Here is a 23,612-nt window from a genome sequence, read left to right as displayed (position 1 = left end):
GTTCCCAAATGAAACCCCACCCACGCCACAATATATATATATATATATATATATATAAATCATTGTATCTTACACATTGTATCTTACACAGGAAAAAAAAACACACATACCCTGGAGGGATGTTTTGCCCTTCTGGGCCACCGTATGTAGGTGTGTTTAGGTTCGCTGTAAGAGACAGGTTAAACAGGTTGTATTAAGGAAACACAACAGACTGATCATAGACTTTGGGACAAAGGGCCTTCATTTTAGCAGCTTTTAACCAATTAAATATGAACTTTTAAAAATAAGTAAGTATGCGATTGAGTAAAATTGTGCATCAATTGTAATTCTTAAAATGTTATTTAGCCTGTGATCAAGACTGAAGTAATAATGCTAAACTGTCTTTCAGGGATGTTTCTGTGTGTGACTTTCCTGATTCTCTTTATGGAATCTCAATCAGGTATGAAAACAACCAAAGTGTGTATGTATATGTGTGTGTATGTTTTAGTTAAATAATATACATTATAAGCTTTTTTTTATTCTTTATTTTATTTATTCATTTTTTTTGCAGTTAGAGTTCTGTATGTCAGATAAAATGAAAGTATTTTACACTGGGGCTGCTGTCATTTTAAGGCTTATGTGCTGTGTTATTACACCCAAATGACAGCCAACAGAGAACAAGCATTCACCATAATTATATATTTAAATCTTCCAACAAAAATGTGCGATGAGAATGCAGCACCTCAAGATCTGTAGACATATCCACATCTCTTTCACATAGAAGTTAAAGTCAGGTATCTTCATGTTTTATACCTTCATTTTATAGTGCTAATTTCCTGGCTTGTTTAAAGAAATCTATTTTTTAGATGTTTAAGAAAATATTCTCTCACATGTCACCAGTGTTAGTTTTTTCGAAAGAAGGCTATATTTACTGAATATTGTAGATATTGCTCCTGTACTCACATGCCACCTTCCTGTGGTATAGTCTGTGTACGGTACATTTCTTTATTACCCACAAAAATGACCTGTACTGTATATGCTTTTACACTGTGCTGATTCCTACATGAGAGTTGTGTTGTTCTGAACAAAGTTTGCTATGACACACACTTCCCATATTATTGCAGCATGAGATCTAGACAAAGATTACAGTAATTAACATATAATATGTATTCACACCCCGCACCACACCACGTTCCATCTGATCCTGCTTGGCTAGTTCCGAGATGTTTCAGGGATCGGGGAAGACGTGCATCAAGGCTAATTTCTGTTCTGGCACCTGATGGAATGAACTTTAAGATTTCCGTACAGCCGAGTCAGTAGAAATCTTCGTGCCATGGCTAAAGACCCATCTATGTCTTAGATATTTGGGTTTCCGCCCCCCTTCCAAAAAAAACAAAAAACAAAATAATATAAAATAAAATAAATAAGTAAAATAAAATAAGCACCCTTCCCAACAGTGTTTGACTAATGGTATTTAGTTAGTAACCTAGCAACAAGTGTAAGGATTTACCCAATGACAGAAACTTCAAAGAGCATTTTTAAGTTGCTCTGGATAAGAGCGTCCAAATGCTTAAATGTAAATGTAATGAACACTGGCAAATCCATTTCAGTCTGACTTACTCCCTCATAGTGTTAGTGGAATATTCAAGTACGACAAAAAAGATTAGGCTTGTAGGTGTTCCAAAGGAATATTCAAATATACAAATATACCCTTTACACAACAATCCTAAGAAATGAATTTAAACAGCATAAACAAACTTTTCAGCTCATTAGGAACTTATCCAGTTATCTCTTCTAAGCAGCTCACACATGGCACTGAATATGCTAGTTAGATCAAATGTTGAAAAACTGTGCCAAAAACAACCTACATCATCTACACTCAACAAAAATATAAATGCAACACCTTTGTTTCTGCTCCGATTTTTCATGAGATGGACTTAAAGATCTAAAATTCATTCCAGATACACAATATTACCATTTCTCTCAAACATTGTTCACAAATCAGTCTAAATGTGTGATAGTGAGCACTTCTGCTTTGCTGAAATAATCCATCCCACCTCACAGGTGTGCCACATCAAGATGCTGATCTGACATCATGAGTAGTCCACAGGTGTACCTTATACTGCCCACAATAAAAGGTCACCCTGGGATGTGCAGTTTTGTCCCACAGCAAAATGCCACAGATGCCACAAGCATTGAGGGAGCGTGCAATTGGCATGCTGACAGCAGGAATGTCAACCAGATCTGTTGCTTGTGCATTGAATGTTCATTTCTCCACTATAAGCCGTCTCCAAAGGCGTTTCAGAGAATATGGCAATACATCCAACCGGCCTCACAACTACAGACCACGTGTAACCACACCAGCCCAGGACCTCCACATCCAGCAGGTTCACCTCCAAGATCGTCTGAGACCAGCCACTCAGACAGCTGCTGAAACAACTGGTTTGCATAACCAAACAATTTTTGCACAAACTGTCAGAAACCGTCTCAGGGAAGCTCAACTGCATGCTCGTCGTCCTCATCGGGGTCTTGACCTGACTCCAGCTCGTCACCGTAACAGACTTGAGTGGGCAAATGCTCACATTCGATGGCGTCTGGCCATTGGAGAGGTGTTCTCTTCACGGATGAATCTCGGTTTACATTGTTCAGGGCAGATGGCAGCGTGTGTGGCGTCGTGTGGGTAAGCGCTTTGCTGATGTCAGTGTTGTGGATCGAGTGGCCCATGGTGGTGGTGGGGTTATGGTATGGGCAGGCATCTGTTATGGACGAAGAACACAGGTACATTTTATTGATGGCATTTTGAATGCACAGAGATACCGTGATGAGATCCTGAGGCCCATTGTTGTGCCATACATCCATGAACATCACCTCATGTTTCAGCAAGATAATGCACGGCCCCATGTTGCAAGGATCTGTACACAGTTCTTGGAAGCTGAAAATGTCCCAGTTCTTGCATGGCCAGCATACTCACCGGACATGTCACCCGTTGAGCATGTTTGGGATGTGCTTGACCGGCGTATACGACAGCGTGTACCAGTTCCCACTAATATCCAACAACTTCGCACAGCCATTGAAGAGGAGTGGACCAACATTCCACAGGCCACAATTGTCAATTGACTATCTTCGCATAAATAAACTCTATGCGAAGAAGATGTGTTGCACTGCATGAGGCAAATGGTGGTCACACCAGATACTGACCGGAGTCCCCAGACCCCCAATAAAGCAAAAAACTGCACATTCCAGGGTGGCCTTTTATTGTGGGCAGTATAAGTTACACCTGTGCACTACTCATGATGTCAGATCAGCATCTTGATGTGGCACACCTGTGAGGTGGGATGGATTATCTCAGCAAAGCAGAAGTGCTCACATCTGTTCTGTACTTTTCTACTCATCCCGAGGCATCTGGAGATTGTACCAGCTTCAGTAGACAAAGGCCAACCCTGCGAGGATCCTGAGGCATCCAGAGAAGGACCAGCTCCAGCTGAATTCTGCCTTATTATGGTTGGAGCTACACATGCTGCTCCTGTGCTCCCAGTGATCCAGATCCCATCTGCCCTCTGCACCTACTGACTCATCCCTATGTTGAACTGGACTTCATGTTAATTTAAAGAATTTCTGTTATATTGTACTGTACTTTCAGCTGCATAACACACATGGTGTTATATCATCTTCATCTGTTATCACCCAAATGAGGATGGGTTCCCTGTTGAGTCTGGTTCCTCTCAAGGTTTCTTCCTATTACCATCTCAGGGAGTTTTTCCTTGCCACTGTCGCGGTCACCCTTGGCTTGCTCATCAGAGAAATTTCTCGTTATTATCTAGACACATTTTTCTCACACATACACAATTTATTATATATATATTTATTTTATACATTTCTTTCATCTTTGTAAAGCTGCTTTGAGACAATGACCATTATTAAAAGCGCTATATAAATAAAATTGAATTGAATTGAATTGAACTATCACACATTTGGACTGATTTGTGAACAATGTTTGAGAGAAATGGTAATATTGTGTATCTGGAATGAATTTTAGATCTTTAAGTCCATCTCATTTGGAGCAGAAACAAAGGTGTTGCGTTTATATTTTTGTTGAGTGTATTTATACCAGTAAATCTGAGAAAAGATCATCAGTCCTCTAGATGAATACTTTATTGTGCTTTGCTGATAAGCTTGTTATCAATGGTAGAGCAGCAAACGAAGAACACAGCTTTAATGATAAAGCCATTTCCACCACAGAAACCAACCTGTTTTATGGCATCTTCAAAAGTTGTCCTTACTGAAACACTTTGGTCTGAATCGTTCTCTTGACCAGCATCTGCATGATTTTATACATTGTGCTGCTCACACATGATTGGCTGTTCGGCAAATAGTATACAGTATATACAGTACAATGACTTGCAAAAACATTTAACCCCCTTAAAAGTCATATCAGAGTCTTCTGGGTTACGAGTCACTTTATGATACTTTGTGCTGTCATACATGATTTTAAAAGGGTGACCCACAAAGTGAATTAATTTCAAGTGATTTTGATTTTATGTAAAAAAATATTCCTTGACAAAAATGACTAATAAGCAGATTAATTGCATTATTTCCCCCATGCAATAGACACATCAAGTTGACTCGCGATTTCCCTCATTAAAACACAATAATTACAAATGTTCACAATTTCCTTTGAAAATAAGCCATTACTGAAGACAACCCACATCACAGCTCGCCTGGAATTTGGCAGAAGGCATCAGAGTGACCAAAAAAGCATCCCTTATTTCAGGAAAAATTGTCAGAAATGAGAACAATTGACCTTATTGATCCAAATATATGAGACATTGTGTGGACCAAGCCTGACACTGTATCACAAATATTATTTGATGGTGGTGGACGTGTCATGTTGTGATCATACATTACCTCAGCAAGATCCTAGTCAGTTTTCTAGAAAAAAATTTAAATGAATGGAAAAACCCCCTGTGTAAAATGTAATTAAATAAATGCTGTTTTTTAACAAATATGTCTTCTTCCCCCTACAATACAGAGGATCTAAAGGTGTTTGGTCCAGATGCTTCTCTTGTCGCTGACGCTGGTAAAGACCTGATTCTGCCATGTTTTATCAAACCCAGTACCAGTGCTGTGGACATGACAGTGCAGTGGAGGAAACTAGGTGAAAATAACTCATTAGTGCATCTCTATAATAATCATGAAGACAGAAATGAAGATCAGGCTCAGTCCTACAGAGGAAGAACATCACTGTTTAAAGAGGAGCTACAGAAAGGCAACGCTTCACTCAAACTCTCAGCTCTCAGAGTCTCTGATGAAGGACAATATCAGTGTGTCATTAAGGGTGAATCCTGGGTGGATGATACTGCCTTTAATGTTAGCGTTGAGGGTAAGATCCATTTCTGCTCTGAAGTTTTATACAGTGGCTGTTTTAAACTTTAATGGTTTGTGCATACATCAACCACTTTATGTCTGCAGCAAACCAGCATACTGTATTTTTGTATCATTGTAATTTAAACAGATGTTAAATTTAAACAGGTTTTAAATTTATAAAATAGTGATAAATAAATATGCCTACAGTATAAATATAAAAATAAATGCAGTAATAAATAGTTAAATTAGTTAAAATTATAGCAAGTTAAAGGAAGCAGGCTGTGAGTCTTACAGGTGGAAAGCATAACATCTTCCCTACTGGCTTCACCTACTGCTCTCCACCCACAACCACGACTCTACTACAAACTAAATATTACTATAATTATTAATAAAAAAAAAATATACATTTTGAAAATACATTTGTCAACATTTAAAATGAACTCTTAACAGATAAAATGCCAAGATTTTAATTTAATTTTCCAAACCCGATTTCAAAAAAGTTGGGACACTGTACATATTGTAGATAAAAACAGATTGCAATCATGCATCAATTGCATCAATATTTTATTCAAAATACAACATATACTGAACAAAAATATAAACGCAACACTTTTGTTTTTGCTCCCATTTTTAATGAGATTTAACTCAAAGATCTGAAACGTTTTCTACATAAACAAAATAACCATATCTCTCAAATATTGTTTCATTTCACTGTGTACTAACTGTATATGGTTGAAGTTAGAGATGTGCCTGATCCGATATGATATCGGTATCGGGTCCGATATAGCCGTAAGTCCGTCATCGGATATCGGTCGGACAGGCCCGATCTATATATTCCAGTTCGCAGCTTGCACTGGACCTTAAACTCGACGCAATGCACCGCTCCTTATTCCATACCATGAACCTGCGGCAACTTCGATCTGAGCAAGCGAATAACATTAGCCGTTGTTGTGAACAAAATGTTGCTCGTTTGGAGATACTTTAGTTTAGCTACTTGCAATGTGTGTAAAGCCAGCGTGCCGAGGGGGGGGGAAGTACGGTTGCCTCGACAATACAACTAATTTAATCGAGCACCTGCAGAGATTTCACGGGAAAGAGTACCAGGAGTTTATGCTAGCAAACAGGGAAAAAGACACCAGGCAGCAGACGCTCGTCGGTTTAATTGACGGATCTCTCAATCTACGAATCAGGCAATGAAAAGGGAGGGGAAGATTAGGAGGGAAAATTACACTCCCACATCACATGACCCAACGTCAGCGACGCACTGCCTAATATCTGGCCATATCCAGAGACAGGGTATATCTGACTAAATCGTTCAAAAAATGGAGCGTAAACGCAAAGGAGAAGCAGAGAGTCAGCGTATAAAAAAAGGAAAAAAGCCCTGGCCGCAGACGCAGCAAGCTGCTGCAAAATCCCAGCCATGTTCGCCAGTAAGGGAACAGGTCGGTCAAGATTACATCTACATTATATTTATAATAATTTGGCAGACGAACACTTTCATCCAAATCACTTACGTAGATCATCACAATCGATAAAACTAAACCAACAAACGAGCAACAATATGTAAGTGCTGCTGTGTCAAGTCTCGTTTCGTCTGAAAAGGAAGGAAGCAGCAGTAGCACTAGTGCTGTAAATGCTCCTGCTGTTGAGCTAGAGGTGGTGGACAGTTCAGCGTTTGAGTCAGAGCAGGGACCTTCAGGTAAAGTTAAAGATAAGCAAAACTAAACATGCAGGCACCAGGCTATACTTTTTAAACAGCATGTGCTTTTTTATGATTTATAAGATCAGTAGTAGGACTGTGATTTTGGGGACATACAACTGATGGCTGCACAATTATAAGTACAGATTATTGAACACGCTTATTTCATATTGCAGAGCAACTACATGTGCAGAGTGAGAGAGAGAAGGATTCAGGGAAAGATTAAGGAGACAGTGAAAGCCTTTATATCTCTTTTGATTATTTTGCCTGTCCACAGTCTAAGGATTAAGATTTTTTTTTTTAAGTATCACCCAATTCAAACGCCTACAGGTGTAGTAGTGCTAATTACTTACTGTTTACTCTTACTGGTCTGTTCCACATAATGCCATAATTGAGTAAACATTGTTATCTGTTACTTACGCTGTCATAGTTTTGTTAAGTTTATTTGTGTTTGTGTTTCTGATGCATTTGATATACTAGAGTTGAGCACTGAAAATACATAAAATGTAAATATTTCAACATGTGAATGTGTCTCTTATTATCTCTTTTAAAAAGCCAATTTTCTATTTGTCATTGGTTTGGTAGTATAAATGGTGTATTCCTAGTGAGTTGTTAAGGGCTATTTTTTTATTCATTTATATTGCATCTGGTAGTCTACCTGTTACAATAATAGGGTTAGCCTACAAGTTTATCAGTTCAGTAGATTACATGAATAGGGTGGTGGTGACTGCAGCAGCAGAGGTGGCCTGGGAGTGGAGTCAAATTCCCGGCCTGAATTATTGTCCCAGTCCGCCACTGGGTATCGACAGTCGTGTATCGGAATCTAATCTTCACTAGTTGAAGTTACAATAAAGCCTACTTGAACTTGAACACAGAACAGTTCTCCACTTTGCCACAGTTTATTTTAAATGAGCCTTGGCCCAAGAGAAAATGTCTGCGCTTCTGGATCATGTTTAGATATGGCTTCTTTTTTGACCTGTAGAGTTTTAGCCGGCAACAGCGAATAGGACGGTGGATTATGTTCACCTACAAAGTTTCTTGGAAGTATTCCTAAGCCCATGTTGTGATTTCCATTACAGTAGCATTTCTTTATGTGATGCAGTGCTGTCTAAGGGCCCGAAGATCACGGGCATCCACTATGGTCTTCCGGCCTTGACCCTTACACACAGAGATTGTTCCAGATTCTCTGAATCTTTGGATGATGTTATGCACTGTAGGTGATGGTAACTTTAAACTCTTTCCCTTTTTTTTTTTCTGAGAAACTCCTTTTGCCTATTGACATTGCGCCAATATTTTTCACCGCCGCATTGGGGGAATTGGTGATCCTCTGCCCATCTTGACTACTGAGAGACACTACCACTCTGAAAGGCTCTTATCATGTTGCCAGTTGACCTAATAAGTTGCAAATTATCCTCCAGCTGATTCTTATTTGTACATTTAAGTTTTCCAGCCTCTTATTTCTACCTGTCCCAACTTTTTTGAAATGTGTAGCTCTCATGAAATCCAAAATAAACCAATATTTGGCATGACATTTCCAAATGTCTCAATTTCAACATTTGATATGGTATCTACCGGTCCTTCTAAAAAAATTAGTATATTGTGATAAAGTTCATTATTTTCTGTAATGTACTGATAAACATTAGACTTTCATATATTTCAGATTCATTACACACAACTGAAGTAGTTAAAGCCTTTTAATGTTTTAATATTGATGTTTTTGGCATACAGCTCATGAAAACCCAAAATTCCTATCTCAAAAAATTTGCATATTTCATCCGACCAATAAAAGAAAAGTGTTTTTAATACAAAAAAAGTCAACCTTCAAATAATTATGTTCAGTTATGCACTCAATACTTGGTCGGGAATCCTTTTGCAGAAATGACTGCTTCAATGCGGCGTGGCATGGAGGCAATCAGCCTGGGGCACTTCTGAGGTGTTATGGAGGCCCAGGATGCTTCGATAGCGGCTTTAAGCTCATCCAGAGTGTTGGGTCTTGCGTCTCTCAACTTTCTCTTTACAATATCCCACAGATTCTCTATGGGGTTCAGGTCAGGAGAGTTGGCAGGCCAATTGAGCACAGTAATACCATGGTCAGTAAACCATTTACCAGTGGTTTTGGCACTGTGAGCAGGTGCCAGGTCATGCTGAAAAATAAAATCTACATCTCCATAAGCTTTTCAGCAGATGGAAGCATGAAGTGCTCCAAAATCTCCTGATAGCTAGCTGCATTGACCCTGCCCTTGATAAAACACAGTGGACCAACACCAGCAGCTGACATGGCACCCCAGACCATCACTGACTGTGGGTACTTGACACTGGACTTCAGGCATTGTGGCATTTCCCTTATCCCCAGTCTTCCTCCAGACTCTGGCACCTTGATTTCCGAATGACATGCAAAATTTGCTTTTATCCGAAAAAAGTACTTTGGACCACTGAGCAACAGGTGAAACAGGTCACGCGCTTCTGCCGCTGTTTCTGGTTCAAAAGTGGCTTGACCTGGGGAATGCGGCACCTGTAGCCTATTTCCTGCACACGCCTGTACACGGTGGCTCTGGATGTTTCTACTCCAGACTCAGTCCACTGCTTCCGCAGGTCCCCCAAGGTCTGGAAACGGTCCTTCTCCACAATCTTCCTCAGGGTCCGGTCACCTCTTCTCGTTGTGCAGCGTTTTCTGCCGCACTTTTTCCTTCCCACAGACTTCCCACTGAGGTGCCTTGATACAGCACTCTGGGAACAGCCTATTCGTTCAGAAATTTCTTTCTGTGTCTTACCCTCTTGCTTGAGGGTGTCAGTGATGGCCTTCTGGACAGCAGTCAGGTCGGCAGTCTTACCCATGATTGCGGTTTTGAGTAATGAACCAGGCTGGGAGTTTTTAAAAGCCTCAGGAATCTTTTGCAGGTGTTTAGAGTTAATTAGTTGATTCAGATGATTAGGTTAATAGCTCGTTTAGAGAACCTTTTCATGATATGCTAATTTTTTTTGTGTTTTCATGAGCTGCGTGCCAAAATCATCAATATTAAAATAATTAAAAGGCTTGAACTACTTCAGTTGTGTGTAATGAATCTAAAATATATGAAAGTCTAATGTTTATCAGTACATTACAGAAAATAATAACCTTTATCAAAGTATGCTAATTTTTTTAGAAGGACCTGTATATTGTATTCTGAATAAAATATTGAAATTTGAAACTTCCACATCATTGCATCTGTTTTTATTCACAATTTGTATAGTGTCTCAACGTTTTTGGAATCGGGTTTGTATTTATTATTAATACATTTCTCAAAAGACTACTTTGACCTTAGAATGCTCTCCACTAGATAGTGATACTTTTCTTTAATAATAAGGATTTTATTGCTGTAATCTGTCAGTAAATAATAGTCTTAATCCTCCATTACTCATTTTGGTTAGTATATTTCTCGCATTTAACTATGTGCTACAAATGTGTGGCAACGACCAGCACTACTTCAGATTATCGTTTATAAGGAAAACATTCATAATGGCACAAAAGCGCAATACAATTAGCAGTCATGAGTCTATAAAAATATAAGCATTTTTTGTCTTATTTTCCTTTTTGTTTTCTTAGTGACGTGTGCTTTCAGTTTTGAGTGCTTTTGGTATATTAAACAGTTTTTTGATTTATTAATGTGTACTTACAGTTTTGGTTGTTTTCTTTTCTTGATGGTGGTAAATCATTTTACCCAACTAAAACATGACTTTTTATCCACTTACATTATACATTAGTTATGTTTTTTTTTTTTTTTTTTTTTTAAGGCTTAATTTAAAGGAATACTTTTTTGTTTATTGATTATAGCTCAGGGAAGTCACCCAGTCATCATGATGGAGAGTTATGATAACTCAGGAGGGATTAATCTAGTGTGTGAGTCCAGTGGCTGGAACCCTGCACCTGAGGTTTGGTGGCTGGACAGTAAAGGAGACCCTCTGCCTGCTGAAGAGACACAGATACATAGAGAGACTGAGGGCTTCAGTGTGAAACGCCGCATCACTGTTCAAGATTATAGTGACTCCAACAGATTTTACTGCAGATTTCTACAAAACCGTCACATGATGGAAGTAGAGGTCATAATTAATAGTAAGTGTCTATGATAATAAAAACTACATTATAGATGGAGTAAATAATAAAGGTACATGAGCATGTAGAGCATTTTTGCAATTACAAATTCATCATTTTTATTTTATGTATTGTTTTTTCTGCCACAATGCTCTGTTTTGTTTTGCGGTAGATCATGTGATGAATGTGGTTTTATTTTAGGTAAAGTCTTTAATGCTTGGAAGTGGGCTGTCGGCATGTCAGTTCCAGCATGTATAACTGCTGTGGGATTGATAATTACTGCAGCTGTTTTTTACAAGAAAGGTACAGTAATATTTCAATCATTTTCTTTAATAATAAAACAAACCTGAATTTATATAACTGACTTCAGTTTAGAGAGGGCTGTTTATTGGGTAATTAATTAGATTGTGTGTTAAAACAGAGTAAACAATAATATAGGACAAAGAGTTCTCCAGGACCAGCATTACAACCTGAGCTTTCGTCAGTCATCTACAGGAGCCTACTGTAGTTATTCATGCTCTCTGTAAAGAGGATGATTTAGTTTAGTCATCTGAAACTCCTCCCTCAGCACCGTGTCTTCATGAATCTGTACACACTGGACACATCTGTACACATGCTGCTCTAACACATCTATCCTAAAGTTAGATGTATAGTTCATTTACAGACGCTTTTCTGCTCAACACCATTTTAAAGAGGGATCACCTGAGGTAGTAAAGTCACTGAGATCACATTGTTCTCCATTTGGATGTTTGATGTGAACTTTAATTAACGGCATTGAAGAAATCTCTTTCATATCTGTGGTTTTATGCATAAAATTAACTTTATGCAGGATAAGAAAATGTGACATCACATTTAACTGTATGTAAAATGAAGAAAAGTAGAGGGAGCTTGGATCGTATTATACAACACACGCAACTCAATGAAAAATGTAAACCCATGTACAGTATAAATATATATAATACAGTCTTCAATATTAACCTTTTTCTCTTTTCAGTGCTGGTAAAATCTGATTTTGAAAAAGGTAATTATTAATTTCTCAATAATATTCCACCATCAAAATAAATATACAGTATAATATACATTTTATATACATTCTATTCCATATTTAGTCCTTCTCTGGTGTTATTATAACCTCCACTCTTTGAGGACAACTTTACATGAGATGTTGTAGTGTGGCTCTATGAATTTACAGTTATTTAGCCACGACAGCATTAGTGAGGTCAGGTTTGAATGAAACAGGGTAAAAACACTTTAAAAAAATCTTAAAGCTAGAGCATAAACAGTCATCCTAGACATTTGTGTACTCCTGAATGTGTGGTAACACATTTGTTTGGTAAAGACCTGCATGTGTGTTATGCCTAGGTGTCCACAAACCTTTTACTCTATAGTGTAAATCATACACAAGCGCTAATGTGTAACAGAATCATCTGGACCAGTGATGTCATAAACTTGGAGAGGGGAAAATATTTTTTTCTGCTTTTGTATCAGTGTGATGGAGATTAGCATTAACAACCCATAGTAACCCTTTCTAGATCCCTTTAGACAAAAAGGCAATCATGTTTTATTTTTAACAGACTTTATTTATTGATAATATCTTAATGTAACAACTCACTGCAAAGTGCTCATGGTACTGTAAGATTATTCTCATTCCAGCAACATGGAGCTTTTGGGCTCAGTCAGTGTGTTTAGCATTTTAATCATGCTGCTTGTGTTAGTGCATAAAAAGTGCTTAAAATTAAGTAGAACAGCAAGTAGAAGTTCCTATTTCCTATTTTAAATTTTTTTTTTTCTATTCCAATTGTGGTGTACATGAACATGTTTTATTCTGAGGATCAGCCCCTGATTACTGGCATGTAAACAAATGTGTCACCGTCAGACATCAACACCTTCCAAACTCTTCTTTAACCCCTAATTATACATACATTAAAAGCTGAACATCTAAACAGAACATAAGCAACACTATTTTTATCAGTATTACTAACACACAATAGACTGTAACATGTTCATTAAACTTTATAAGATGTTTAGATTAAACATCTGCAGGGTCACTGTACAAGTCATTACTGATTTTATTTTAAAGCACAATTCTGCAAAGTATGGCAAAATAATGAGATTTTTTATTCTTTTAATAGCAATACCTTTATATATCACAAATTAAATTACAAATCATTTTAAATAATAGTTTATGTATATGCTTGTTTTTTGCAGTGATGAAGAAAATTGTAGGTAAGGACAATTTTTTCTTTTTAATCTTCAGTACGTCATTAAATCAGAGAATTTCTGAACAGGAAAGAAACAACTGAAATTTAACAACAGGATCAGAGTCTCTTCATTATATATATATATATATATATATATATATATATATATATATATATATATATATATATATATGTGTGTGTGTGTGTGTGTGTGTATATATATATATATATATATATATATATATATATATATATATATATATTGTGTGTGTGTGTGTGTGTGTGTATGTGTGTGTTCTTCAGTAGAATATTAGTGAAAGCACAAAATAATGCTGCATCAATACTAAACTGAACAGAAAATCAAATCAGATCTCTTTGAGCAAATAGTGACATCAGGTTTCATAATAACACAACTAATCAGATAAGAACTTACTGTATTTAATTGTATAATAATATAATTGTCCTTATGCAGGTAAACAACATGTGATAAACACTACATTTCTGCAGTCTATACAATGGAGTATATAAATATATTTTTAATTTAAATTATTCTATTTAACACACACTCTTGAAGAAAGTTGTTTAAAAATGTAGTAAACATTATCCTACATGTGTTTAAGTCGAGTCTCTAATATCAACTTTTTTCTTCTTTTTAGGGCCACAGAGACGAAGGATAGAACAAAGTAATTACACCTTCATTTATAAAACTTTCTTATTTCAATGCATTTGGAAGTCTGAGTAGAAAAATTACATTTATATTTAGGAAGAGGAACTGATTATAAGATTAGTCACAGTTTATAATTTTAATTTTCCACCAGCAAAACAAAATCTAAACCAAATCTTTTTTTGATAAATTGATATAATAATTTCGATTTATACTTCTGATCTATAGTATAAATATTATTAAATTACATTATTATATTACGCTAACTTTATTTGCATAAACAAATATAAACATGGTTTAATTACTTGTTTCACAGAGTTAGCAGAGATGAAGAAGTCTGCAGGTAAGAATAATATATTTTTTGTGTGTAAGAGAGAGACAGAGACAGAGAGAGATGTTTACAGGCGACAGCAGTAGATCCAGAACGATGAGTAAAGTTGACTGGAACGTAGTGTTTCTTTCCTGATCCACTATAAAGGTTTATTTACTCTTGAACAGATTTATTTTACTTTTATACAAATTGAACCTTCAGCCTGCGTATACATGGATTTAACTTTCTCATGCACAAAACTGTGCACACGCTCAGCTTCATCCTGCTCATGCTCTTCATCAGAGTTCCTCTGCACGCTGCCAAAACTGTTTAACCAATCAGAGCTCAGACAGTGAAACTGTTTCTACTGCAGAGAATTCTCATTGGTCAGGGAAAGTGCAGCACCATAAAGTGTGAATGTTCAGGTGACACAGAGGGTGAAGTTAGTCAGTAAAAGGAGCCTGACAATGAGTAACCTCAGGGAGGTTTATTAATTACTTTGGCTTTATAAAGTGAAATAATAACTCGTATACTCAGTCAGATGTACAAGGATAGAAATAATGTACAGAAACATTGAGAGACTGGCGCCCCCTGTGGCCACATCTGATAGAACTTCAGCACTCTGAGAGTCCCAGTAAGAAAGGTGAACTCAATGATTCTGGCTTTTACCAAAACCCTGAGCATTTTATCAGCGACCTGAGCATATTGTTAGTGCCATCTCTCTGCTTTTTTCTTTGGGCCATATATAAAGGTTTTCTGCCCATGTGGCTTCCAAACAAATATGTAGAGTGAGTTTGTTCAGAAACATGAACACTGTACACCTGAAGGGGATGACATGCTCCAGTGTGGGGTTTTTACAGTTTAAAGAGACCTCTCATGTTGCTCACTAGTTTACTAAATTGAGACAGCTCCCGCTCGACTTCCTCATTAGAGATAAACAGGACAATGTTTGGCATTGTAAATTTCATTGTTGTTGCACTCTGTAGAAAAACAGAATAAAGCTCTTCACTTACCTTTATTCTGTTTTTAATCAGCTGAGTAACCCTGACACAACGTCTTCTTATCCAACACTTTCTCCTACTGACAGTAACAAAAAAATAATTTACATAATATACAGCAATATGAAAAAAAATGCAAATGAAATATTGTCGATGTATGTATTGCGAATTCTGCAAGTATCAAAAATCTATAAATATTCTGACTCAATATTAATGTTAAAATTTCATTACAAATTTAAAACCTAAAACCATTTAGGAAGAAAAACAGTCATAACTCTAATCCTTAATACGACAGCCCTAATAAATTAATTGATTGGGTAATTAAATGAAGCTCATTCCTAATAATGGTTTATCTTATCTTATCTTATATTATCTTATCTTTTCTTGTAGCATAAACCCACATATTTCTGGAGCTTTGCTAGTCAATAATCTAAAAATAAACACTACAATAGTGACTTTCAATAGTGTTTTAATATTAGCTTCCAAAGGCTAAAACAGGAAGTGAGTAAATGTGCAGACTGATCCTGTATTAGTTTGTTATGGGATGTTGTACCTCTCATGGATGCAGTCACTTGTCCATGATAATTATATTTCTTCCATAACTTTTTCAACTCTGACTTATGGCTTCGAAACGAAAATAAAGATAACGAACGAAAATAAAGATAAAAATAAAAAAAACAAATTAATATGGCCCGTGCACAAACGGGCGAAATTAAACGCGGAGAAATCACCTTTCTCTTATCCCAAAACAACTTCACCACTATTTAGATTAACATCACAAACAACGTTTGTGCTCACGGGCCATATTAATTTGTTTTTTTTTTTATCTTTATTTTCGTTAGCAAAAATAATATTGTTGCTTCCTCCCCAACCCCTAGACTGGGATAGGAATGTAACAAACTGGGGGCTCGTCCGGGATGTAACACCCCCACCATTAAAGTAATAATCAATAAAAATTGTTTATACTAAATACATCCACTTTCACCACAAGGAAAAATAGAAATAACACTTTTCATACCCGTTTTTTTTTTCTCACCACTATTTGAAATATCTCATGCTCTGGATAGCGCATCAGCTACTATATTGTCTGAGCCTCTTTTGTAGCGGATTTCCAGGTTAAATTCTTGGATAGCCAGAGACCATTGCAGGAGCCATTGACTGGAGCTTGACATGCGGTCAAGAAAGGTTAACGGATTGTGGTCCGTATACACAACTATAGGGGTCACACTACCACCTATATATAGTTCAAAGTGTTGTAGTGCCATTAATAAGGCCAATGCTTTCTTTTCAATGACACTATAGTTCTGTTGACACTTTGAGAATTTCTTAGAGAAGAACGACACAGGATGCTCCACACCGCACTGATCATCCTGCAGTAGAACTGCACCAGCTCCTGTAGCCGAAGCATCAACCCCTAACATAAATGGGGCTTCAAATTGAGGAGCTTTGAGAACAGGGGCACTACAGAGTAAGTCCTTTGCTGCATTAAAAGCATTTTCACAACTAGTTGTCCAGGTAAAACTTTTTGAAGTGCTCAGCATATCAGTTAGTGGGGAGACAACTAAGGAAAAGTTTTAGCAGAATGCACGATAGTATCCACACATTCCAAGGAATCTGCGCAGTTCACGTTTATTAGTGGGAACAGGATACTCAAGAATAGCTCTGATTTTGGCCATAACTGGTTTTACCATCCCTTGGCCAACCTGTTTACCCAGATAGGTGATCACTCCCTTTGCGAACTCACACTTTGCCAGATTCAAAGTTAGCGAGGCATCTGCCAAACATTGAAAAACCCTATTAAGGGTTGAGAGATGTTCCATCCATGTAGATGAATAGATAACTACATCATCAATATACACTTCACAGTATTTCACATCTGCCAACACATTATGCATCAAACGCTGAAATGTAGCTGGGGCATTCCGCATCCCAAACACCAGAACCGTGTACTGCAGAAAATTGTCTGGGGTGACAAAAGCAGAAATCTCTGAGGCTCGAGGATTTAGAGGCACCTGCCAGTATCCTTTCAGGAGATCTAACTTCGTCACAAACTTTGCATTCCCTACCCTGTCCACACAGTCTTCTACCCGTGGAAGGGGGAAGCAATCAGCTTTTGTAACATTGTTAACTTTACGAAAGTCTGTGCAGAAGCGATAGGTGGAGTCTGGTTTTGGAACTAGTAGGCAAGGCGAGCTCCAGGGACTCTGACTTTGAACAGCAAAACCATGCTGCAGCATATACTCTACTTCAGCCTTCATTATACCACGTTTCTGGGGGTTGACCCGATACGGATGCTGTTTGATCGGGGATGCATCTCCAACATCAATGTCATGAGAACACACTGCAGTTTTTCCAGGCACATCTAAAAAGAGTTTAGGAGATTTATTCAATAAACCAGTTAGTTCATCAGCTTGACTTTTATCAAGATGAGCAAGATAGTTTTTCACATTACATAGAATAGCAGAATTTTGTAGTCGCATGGAGGAGCTTGAACTTTTCTGCTATTTAATCCATCTTCTTTCATGGTATAGTTTGGAACCACAGCCACAGTGAAAGTTGGCATGGACAATATCTCAACTCTTGGTTTCATTTGTTTCTTGGTTATACTTTACTTCACTTTTGTCCATATTAGTTACATACTTTTTCAGCATGTTGATGTGGCATAAACGGCTTTTGTGTCTACGGTCAGGTGTATCAACTACATAATTTGTGTTACTTACTTTCTTCTTGACCACGTAGGGACCAGCAAATCTTGCTTGAAACACAGACCCAGGAGTGGGTAGCAAAGCCAACACGAAATCTTCAGGCTGAAAAGATCGGTCAACAGATTTTTTGTCTTTTTTTTATTTTACTTTGTGCTACTACAAGGTGTTGTGTGGCTACTTCACGAGCATGCTGAAGTCTTTGGCGGAGTGACTGCACATAGTCAGGAATAGTTACAAGTGTCGAAGGTTCGGTCAACAGCTGTTCACTTAACAATTTTAGTGGCCCCTGTAGCACATGACTGAAGACCAGCTCTGCAGGACTGAATTTCAGAGACTCTTGCACAGTTTCTCTCACGGCAAACAGAAGAAATGGAAGACCTTCATCCCAGTCCTTTCCCGTCTCCATACAGTAGCTACGCAACATTGTTTTAAGTGTCTGATGAAACCTTTCAATTACACCCTGTGATTCTGGGTGGTAGGCGCTAGACAACTGATGATTTACGCCAAGCTCCTTCAAAATCTGTTCAAACATCCTTGATGTAAAGTTGATGCCCCGATCTGTTTGGATTATTTTTGGAAGTCCAAAAATGGAACAGAACTTAATCAACTCTTTTACAACTGTTTTAACTTTCAGACTACGTAGTGGTACGGCTTCAGGAAAACGCGTTGCAGCACACATAATAGTTAATATATACTGGTGTCCTGCCTTGGACTTTGGCAATGGGCCAACACAATCAATGACCAAACGTTCAAACGGTTCACTCATCACAGGAATGAGACTAAGAGGAGCTACCGGAACTTTCTGGTTCGGTTTTCCTGTGAGCTGGCAAACCTTGCAGGCTTTGCAGAAAGCAGACACAGCAGATTTAATACCAGGCCAGTAGAAGTATCTAGAAACACGGCAGAAGGTCTTTTTCACTCCCAGATGACCAGACATTACATGCTCATGAGCCAGCTTCAATACAGGTATAAGGTATCCATCTGGCAAAACTATCTGCTGGACCTCCTTACAATTCGCATCATTGACTTCTGGTTTCCATCTGCGCATCAATAATCCGTCACCCCAGAAATACATAACACCTGATTAAGGTAAATGCTCAAGATCTGCAGCTTTAAGACACTTCATTAGCGTTGGGTCTTCTTTTTGTGCCTTTGTCAGATGTTGTCTACTCACTTTTAAGGGGGATTTTGATTCTGAACTGGAATCAGACTCAGGTTCAGGCTCTACGGACCGCATGTACTCCATTGGGGCAGTTTCAGGAACTAGAAAAGAGTCAGTTAGATCCACCACTTCCTTGAATTTCTGTGCTTGTACACGCATCACTGCGCATGCAGGAAAAACTGAGGGATATAAAATAGCAAGATTAGTAACATCGTTTACAACTGGAGTATGGGTTACAATCAGGGTAGGGAAAACTTTGCCACCTGCTAAATCATTCCCTATGATCACGTCTATACCTTCCACAGGTAACTGTTTACGAACCCCCAGCTTAACCAGTCCACTGACAAGATTAGACTTTAAGAGAACTCTATGCAAAGGTACATTTATACAGTGCATTTTAATGCCCCGCACCAATACATCATGCCCAGTATACTGTATGTGTCAGCTGAAAATGGTAAGAGACTTTCAAGAATGAAGGATTGGGCTGATCTCGTGTCTCTCAGCATAATTACTGGTTTAAACTCAGCATCAGGAAAATCAGAGATCATACCATTAGGGCTGGTAATTTTCTACATCACTGGTGGTTGATTTTAGTAAGGGCTGAGCAAAAGCAACACTCTTAGTTCTGGAGCTCACATTTTTCTGTTTTCACAACTGACAATCTGCAATCAGATGCTCAGGGCTCAGACAATAGAAACATTCCCTCCTCTCACTATTCACAGATTTAAATTTGCGAGGAGCAGTCGTGGGTGTACTGGGTGTAGAGTTTGGGGCTGAGGGAGCTGATTGTAAGCTCAGCAGAGGCCTTGTCTCCCATCCTCACCACCTGTGCTCTGTCCATGAGAAAGTCCAGAATACAATTACAAGTGGGAGTTGGGACCCTCAGGTCCATCAGCTTCACAAACATTTTTCCCAGGTGGATGGTACAGTATTGAAAGCAGAACTATAGTCTAGGAAGAGCATCCTCACGTATGTTCTGCTGTAGTCCAGATGATGGAGTCCACTAAACTATTGGGACGGTAGGTGAACTGAAACAGGTCGATGGTATCTGGGACCATGGAGTTAATATGTAACGGTACTAGTTTTTCTAGACTCTTCATGGCAAACCGTGTAAGTGCCACTGGCCTGAAATCATTTAGAGTAGATGTGTCTGTGTTTTTTTTTTGGCACTGGTATGATGATGGCAGACTTGAATAAATCTGTGACGACTGCTTGTGTGAGAAACAAGTTAAAGATGTCTGTGTACACACCTGCCAGCTGCTCAGCACAGGCTTTTAGTACTGTGGGTAAAACGCTGTCGGGTCCTACTGCTTTCCTTAACTTGCTTCAGAACCTTCAGGACCTGTGTGTGTGTGTGTGTGTGTGTGTGTTTGTGTGTGTGTGTGTGTGTGTGTGTGTCACTCTGTTGTGATTAAAACCCTTGAAACACAAGAAAAAAAAAAAACAGAGAAGAAATTAGTCGAAGTGCTAGAAGATCTGGTGCAGATGAGCTGATGATGAGAAGTAGTGATGGGCCGTTCATGAACGATTCATTCTTTTTGAACGTGACTGTACATGAGAAGAACGAGTAGTCTCAGAGAATGATTCGTACATTTTCCCATGAAGTAAGGAGAATTCAACTTAACCCGTTGAAGTCTTAATAACAAAAAAAATACCTTGCATAATATTTAAAATACTGAGAGATACAAGATTAACATCACACATCTGTATTTATTTATCTTAAATTAACATCCTGGAAATGTTTTTAATTAATTATTTATTTATTTATTTTATTTATTTAGTCTTCACAAATTCATCTTGAATAATTCAGTTATCATATTTTCAGAAGTCTGTGTTCCGGTTTTATTTTCAGCTCAAATTCAGGCTGCAAAATTCATCATGAAACACATTTCAGTGTAACATCTGGGTTACTCAGAGCTAGGCAAAGCTAATCGAACCTGGAGCGCGTTGTATGGGTTTATGTATTTAAACGTTTTATTCTTTAATCTTCTACAAATCCTCTTAGAAATCCTAATGAATCTGATCCACTGATGATGATTTAATCTTTTTTACCTGAAACTCACATCTCACTCTGTGTTTCTCTCAGTGGATGTGACTCTGGATCCTGATACAGCAAATCCATATCTCATCCTGTCTGCTGATGGAAAAGAAGTGAAAAAAGGAAACACACGACAGAATCTCCCTGATACACCACAGAGGTTTTATTATTATCGCTGTGTTGTAGGAAAGCAGAGTTTCTCCTCAGGGAGATTTTATTATGAGGTTCAGGTCAGCGGGAAAATATGGTGGATATTAGGAGTCGTGAGAGAGAACATTAACAGGAAGGAGGAGATTACATGGGGACCTCAGAATGGATTTTGGACTGTGGAACTGTGGGAAGGGAATCATTTTGATGCTAATTCTGGTCCTGATGTCCTTCTCACACTGAGAGAGAAGGTGGAGAAGGTGGGAGTGTTTGTGGATTATGAGGAGGGTCTGGTCTCCTTTTATGATGTGAACTCCAGATCTCATATCTACTCTTTTACTGGTCAGTCTTTCACTGAGAAACTTTATCCATTCTTCAGTCCTGGCTATGCGGATAAACCACTGATCATCTCTCCTGTGTGTAACACTGAGTAAATTTTCACCTCACAGATTTAATAACCTGGTAAAAGTCAGAATAAATAAGAACTTATTCTGCTTCATTTTAGAAATATTTGTACATTTGTACACACGGTTTACACTTTATTAATGTTCATACCTGTTTATTTTATTTTTGTCTTGCATAAAGAAATTTATTTAACCCCCTTATAAAGTTTTTTTAATCACAAATGCAATCTCAATAAAGATAAAAATAATGTGTGTGTGTTTGTTATTTCATAAGTATGTAATGCAGGTATAGGGCTGTTAAAAAGGTGTGTTTGTACACTGTAAAAAATCTGACCTAGGGTTTACTTAAAAAAATTATGGCAACAAAAAAAAAAAGTGACACCTAACATATTTAAGTAAATTTTGCTACTATAATAATAAGTAAGAAACATAGGATAAATTATTTAAATGTAAGACAATATATATATTTAATTATGAATAAAATCAAGTTTTTTATTGTGTTGGATTTAATATTAACTGTTGAAAATATAATGTATTCAGCATAAATATTTGAAGCTAAATTAAGTCATTTTAAGAAAAAAAGGTTTTACCATTACTAGAAAAAAAAATTACATTTAATGAATATCTAAGAGAAATCTGGAAGAGATTGATTCATTTTCATTGAATATCTGAGACAAATTGACTAACATTAATAAAATATTTAAGTGAACCTGATTTACTTTTACAGATAAATCTTTATCTGCACCTAAATACAGTTGAATTAAAAATCAAATCTACTCAATAACTTTCTTTTACTAAATTCAGATAAGACAGAGATATTACTCATCTGCCCAAAAACCAGCACACAACAGCTTTCACAATTCAGCCTGCGTTTAGAAGGATGTACTGTTACTACTAGCTCAACAGTAAAAGACCTGGGCGTAATATTAGACAGTAACATGACCTTTGAAAATCACATTTCAAATATCACAAAAACAGCCTTTTTCCATCTTAGAAATATCGCCAAACTTAAGAGCATCTTATCTGATGCAGAAAAGCTAGTTCATACATTCATGACCTCCAGACTGGACTATTGTAATCAGTGACGGTTCTACACTGAATTGCTCCCCGGGCGAGACTCCCTCCTGGCCACTGATTGTAATGCATTACTAGGTGGTTGTCCTGCATCCTCAATAAACAAGCTTCAGTTAGTCCAAAATGCAGCTGCCAGGGTTCTCACTAGATCCAAAAAATATGATCATATAACACCTATATTATATAAATTTAAATAATAAATAATCAGCATTTGTTTAAATCAGCTTAATTAGACTCTAAAATGCAGTTAGTCAATTTTATTATGTACTTGTCACTAATATTAATTTAACAATTGTTAATTAAGCCCAGTCCCACTTTTTATAGTGTAGTAGTGATGTTTATTTCCTCTTTAATTTGATCTCAGTTCTTAGTAAATGTTCTTAGCTGCCTGACTGGATGTGTAAATGTGTTTATAATATTTTTACATAATCCTGTGTGAAATTGTCACCTGAATGTGAATGTACTTAATTTTGATCTACAGTCTTGTTCCTGATTATTTTCCTGTTATGTGAATAAATCTCGGTGTCTCTGGAGCAGCTGGTTTATTTACACTCTTACACTTTATTTACAAAATTGACGCTCATATTTGATATTTACTCTTTGTTCCTGTAACAGGAATTATTCTTTGTTGTACATCTGTTTGTCTCTTTCCTACAGATGGTGATGTGATCCTGGAGAGTCCTGTCCATCCTGTAACTGAGGGAAATCCTCTGACTTTATACTGTTTATATCACAACACAAAGATCTCAGACTCTGGTGCTGATTTCTATAAAGATGATTCAGTTCTCCAGAAGCAGA

General features: G+C 37.5%; 1 protein-coding gene across 1 annotated transcript; it reads left to right on the top strand.

The window, feature by feature from the left end:
• The first annotated feature begins 204 nt into the window (after window positions 1-204).
• On the top strand, window positions 205-21,944 carry LOC128520657 (butyrophilin subfamily 1 member A1-like). Its single transcript, XM_053494998.1, has 10 exons — window positions 205-287; window positions 389-439; window positions 5,009-5,359; window positions 10,854-11,132; window positions 11,313-11,414; window positions 12,106-12,132; window positions 13,320-13,337; window positions 13,969-13,995; window positions 14,293-14,319; window positions 21,238-21,944. Exons 2-10 carry the CDS (start codon window positions 391-393, stop codon window positions 21,768-21,770), a joined length of 1,413 nt encoding a protein of 470 aa, XP_053350973.1. The 5' UTR covers window positions 205-287; window positions 389-390; the 3' UTR covers window positions 21,771-21,944.
• Window positions 21,945-23,612: the final 1,668 nt, after the last annotated feature.

This window comes from Clarias gariepinus, chromosome 1 (assembly GCF_024256425.1).
Source record: "Clarias gariepinus isolate MV-2021 ecotype Netherlands chromosome 1, CGAR_prim_01v2, whole genome shotgun sequence".
Classification (NCBI taxonomy): domain Eukaryota; kingdom Metazoa; phylum Chordata; class Actinopteri; order Siluriformes; family Clariidae; genus Clarias; species Clarias gariepinus.
Note: the sequence above shows the minus strand (reverse complement) of the source record. Positions and strands in the feature narration are given on the sequence as shown.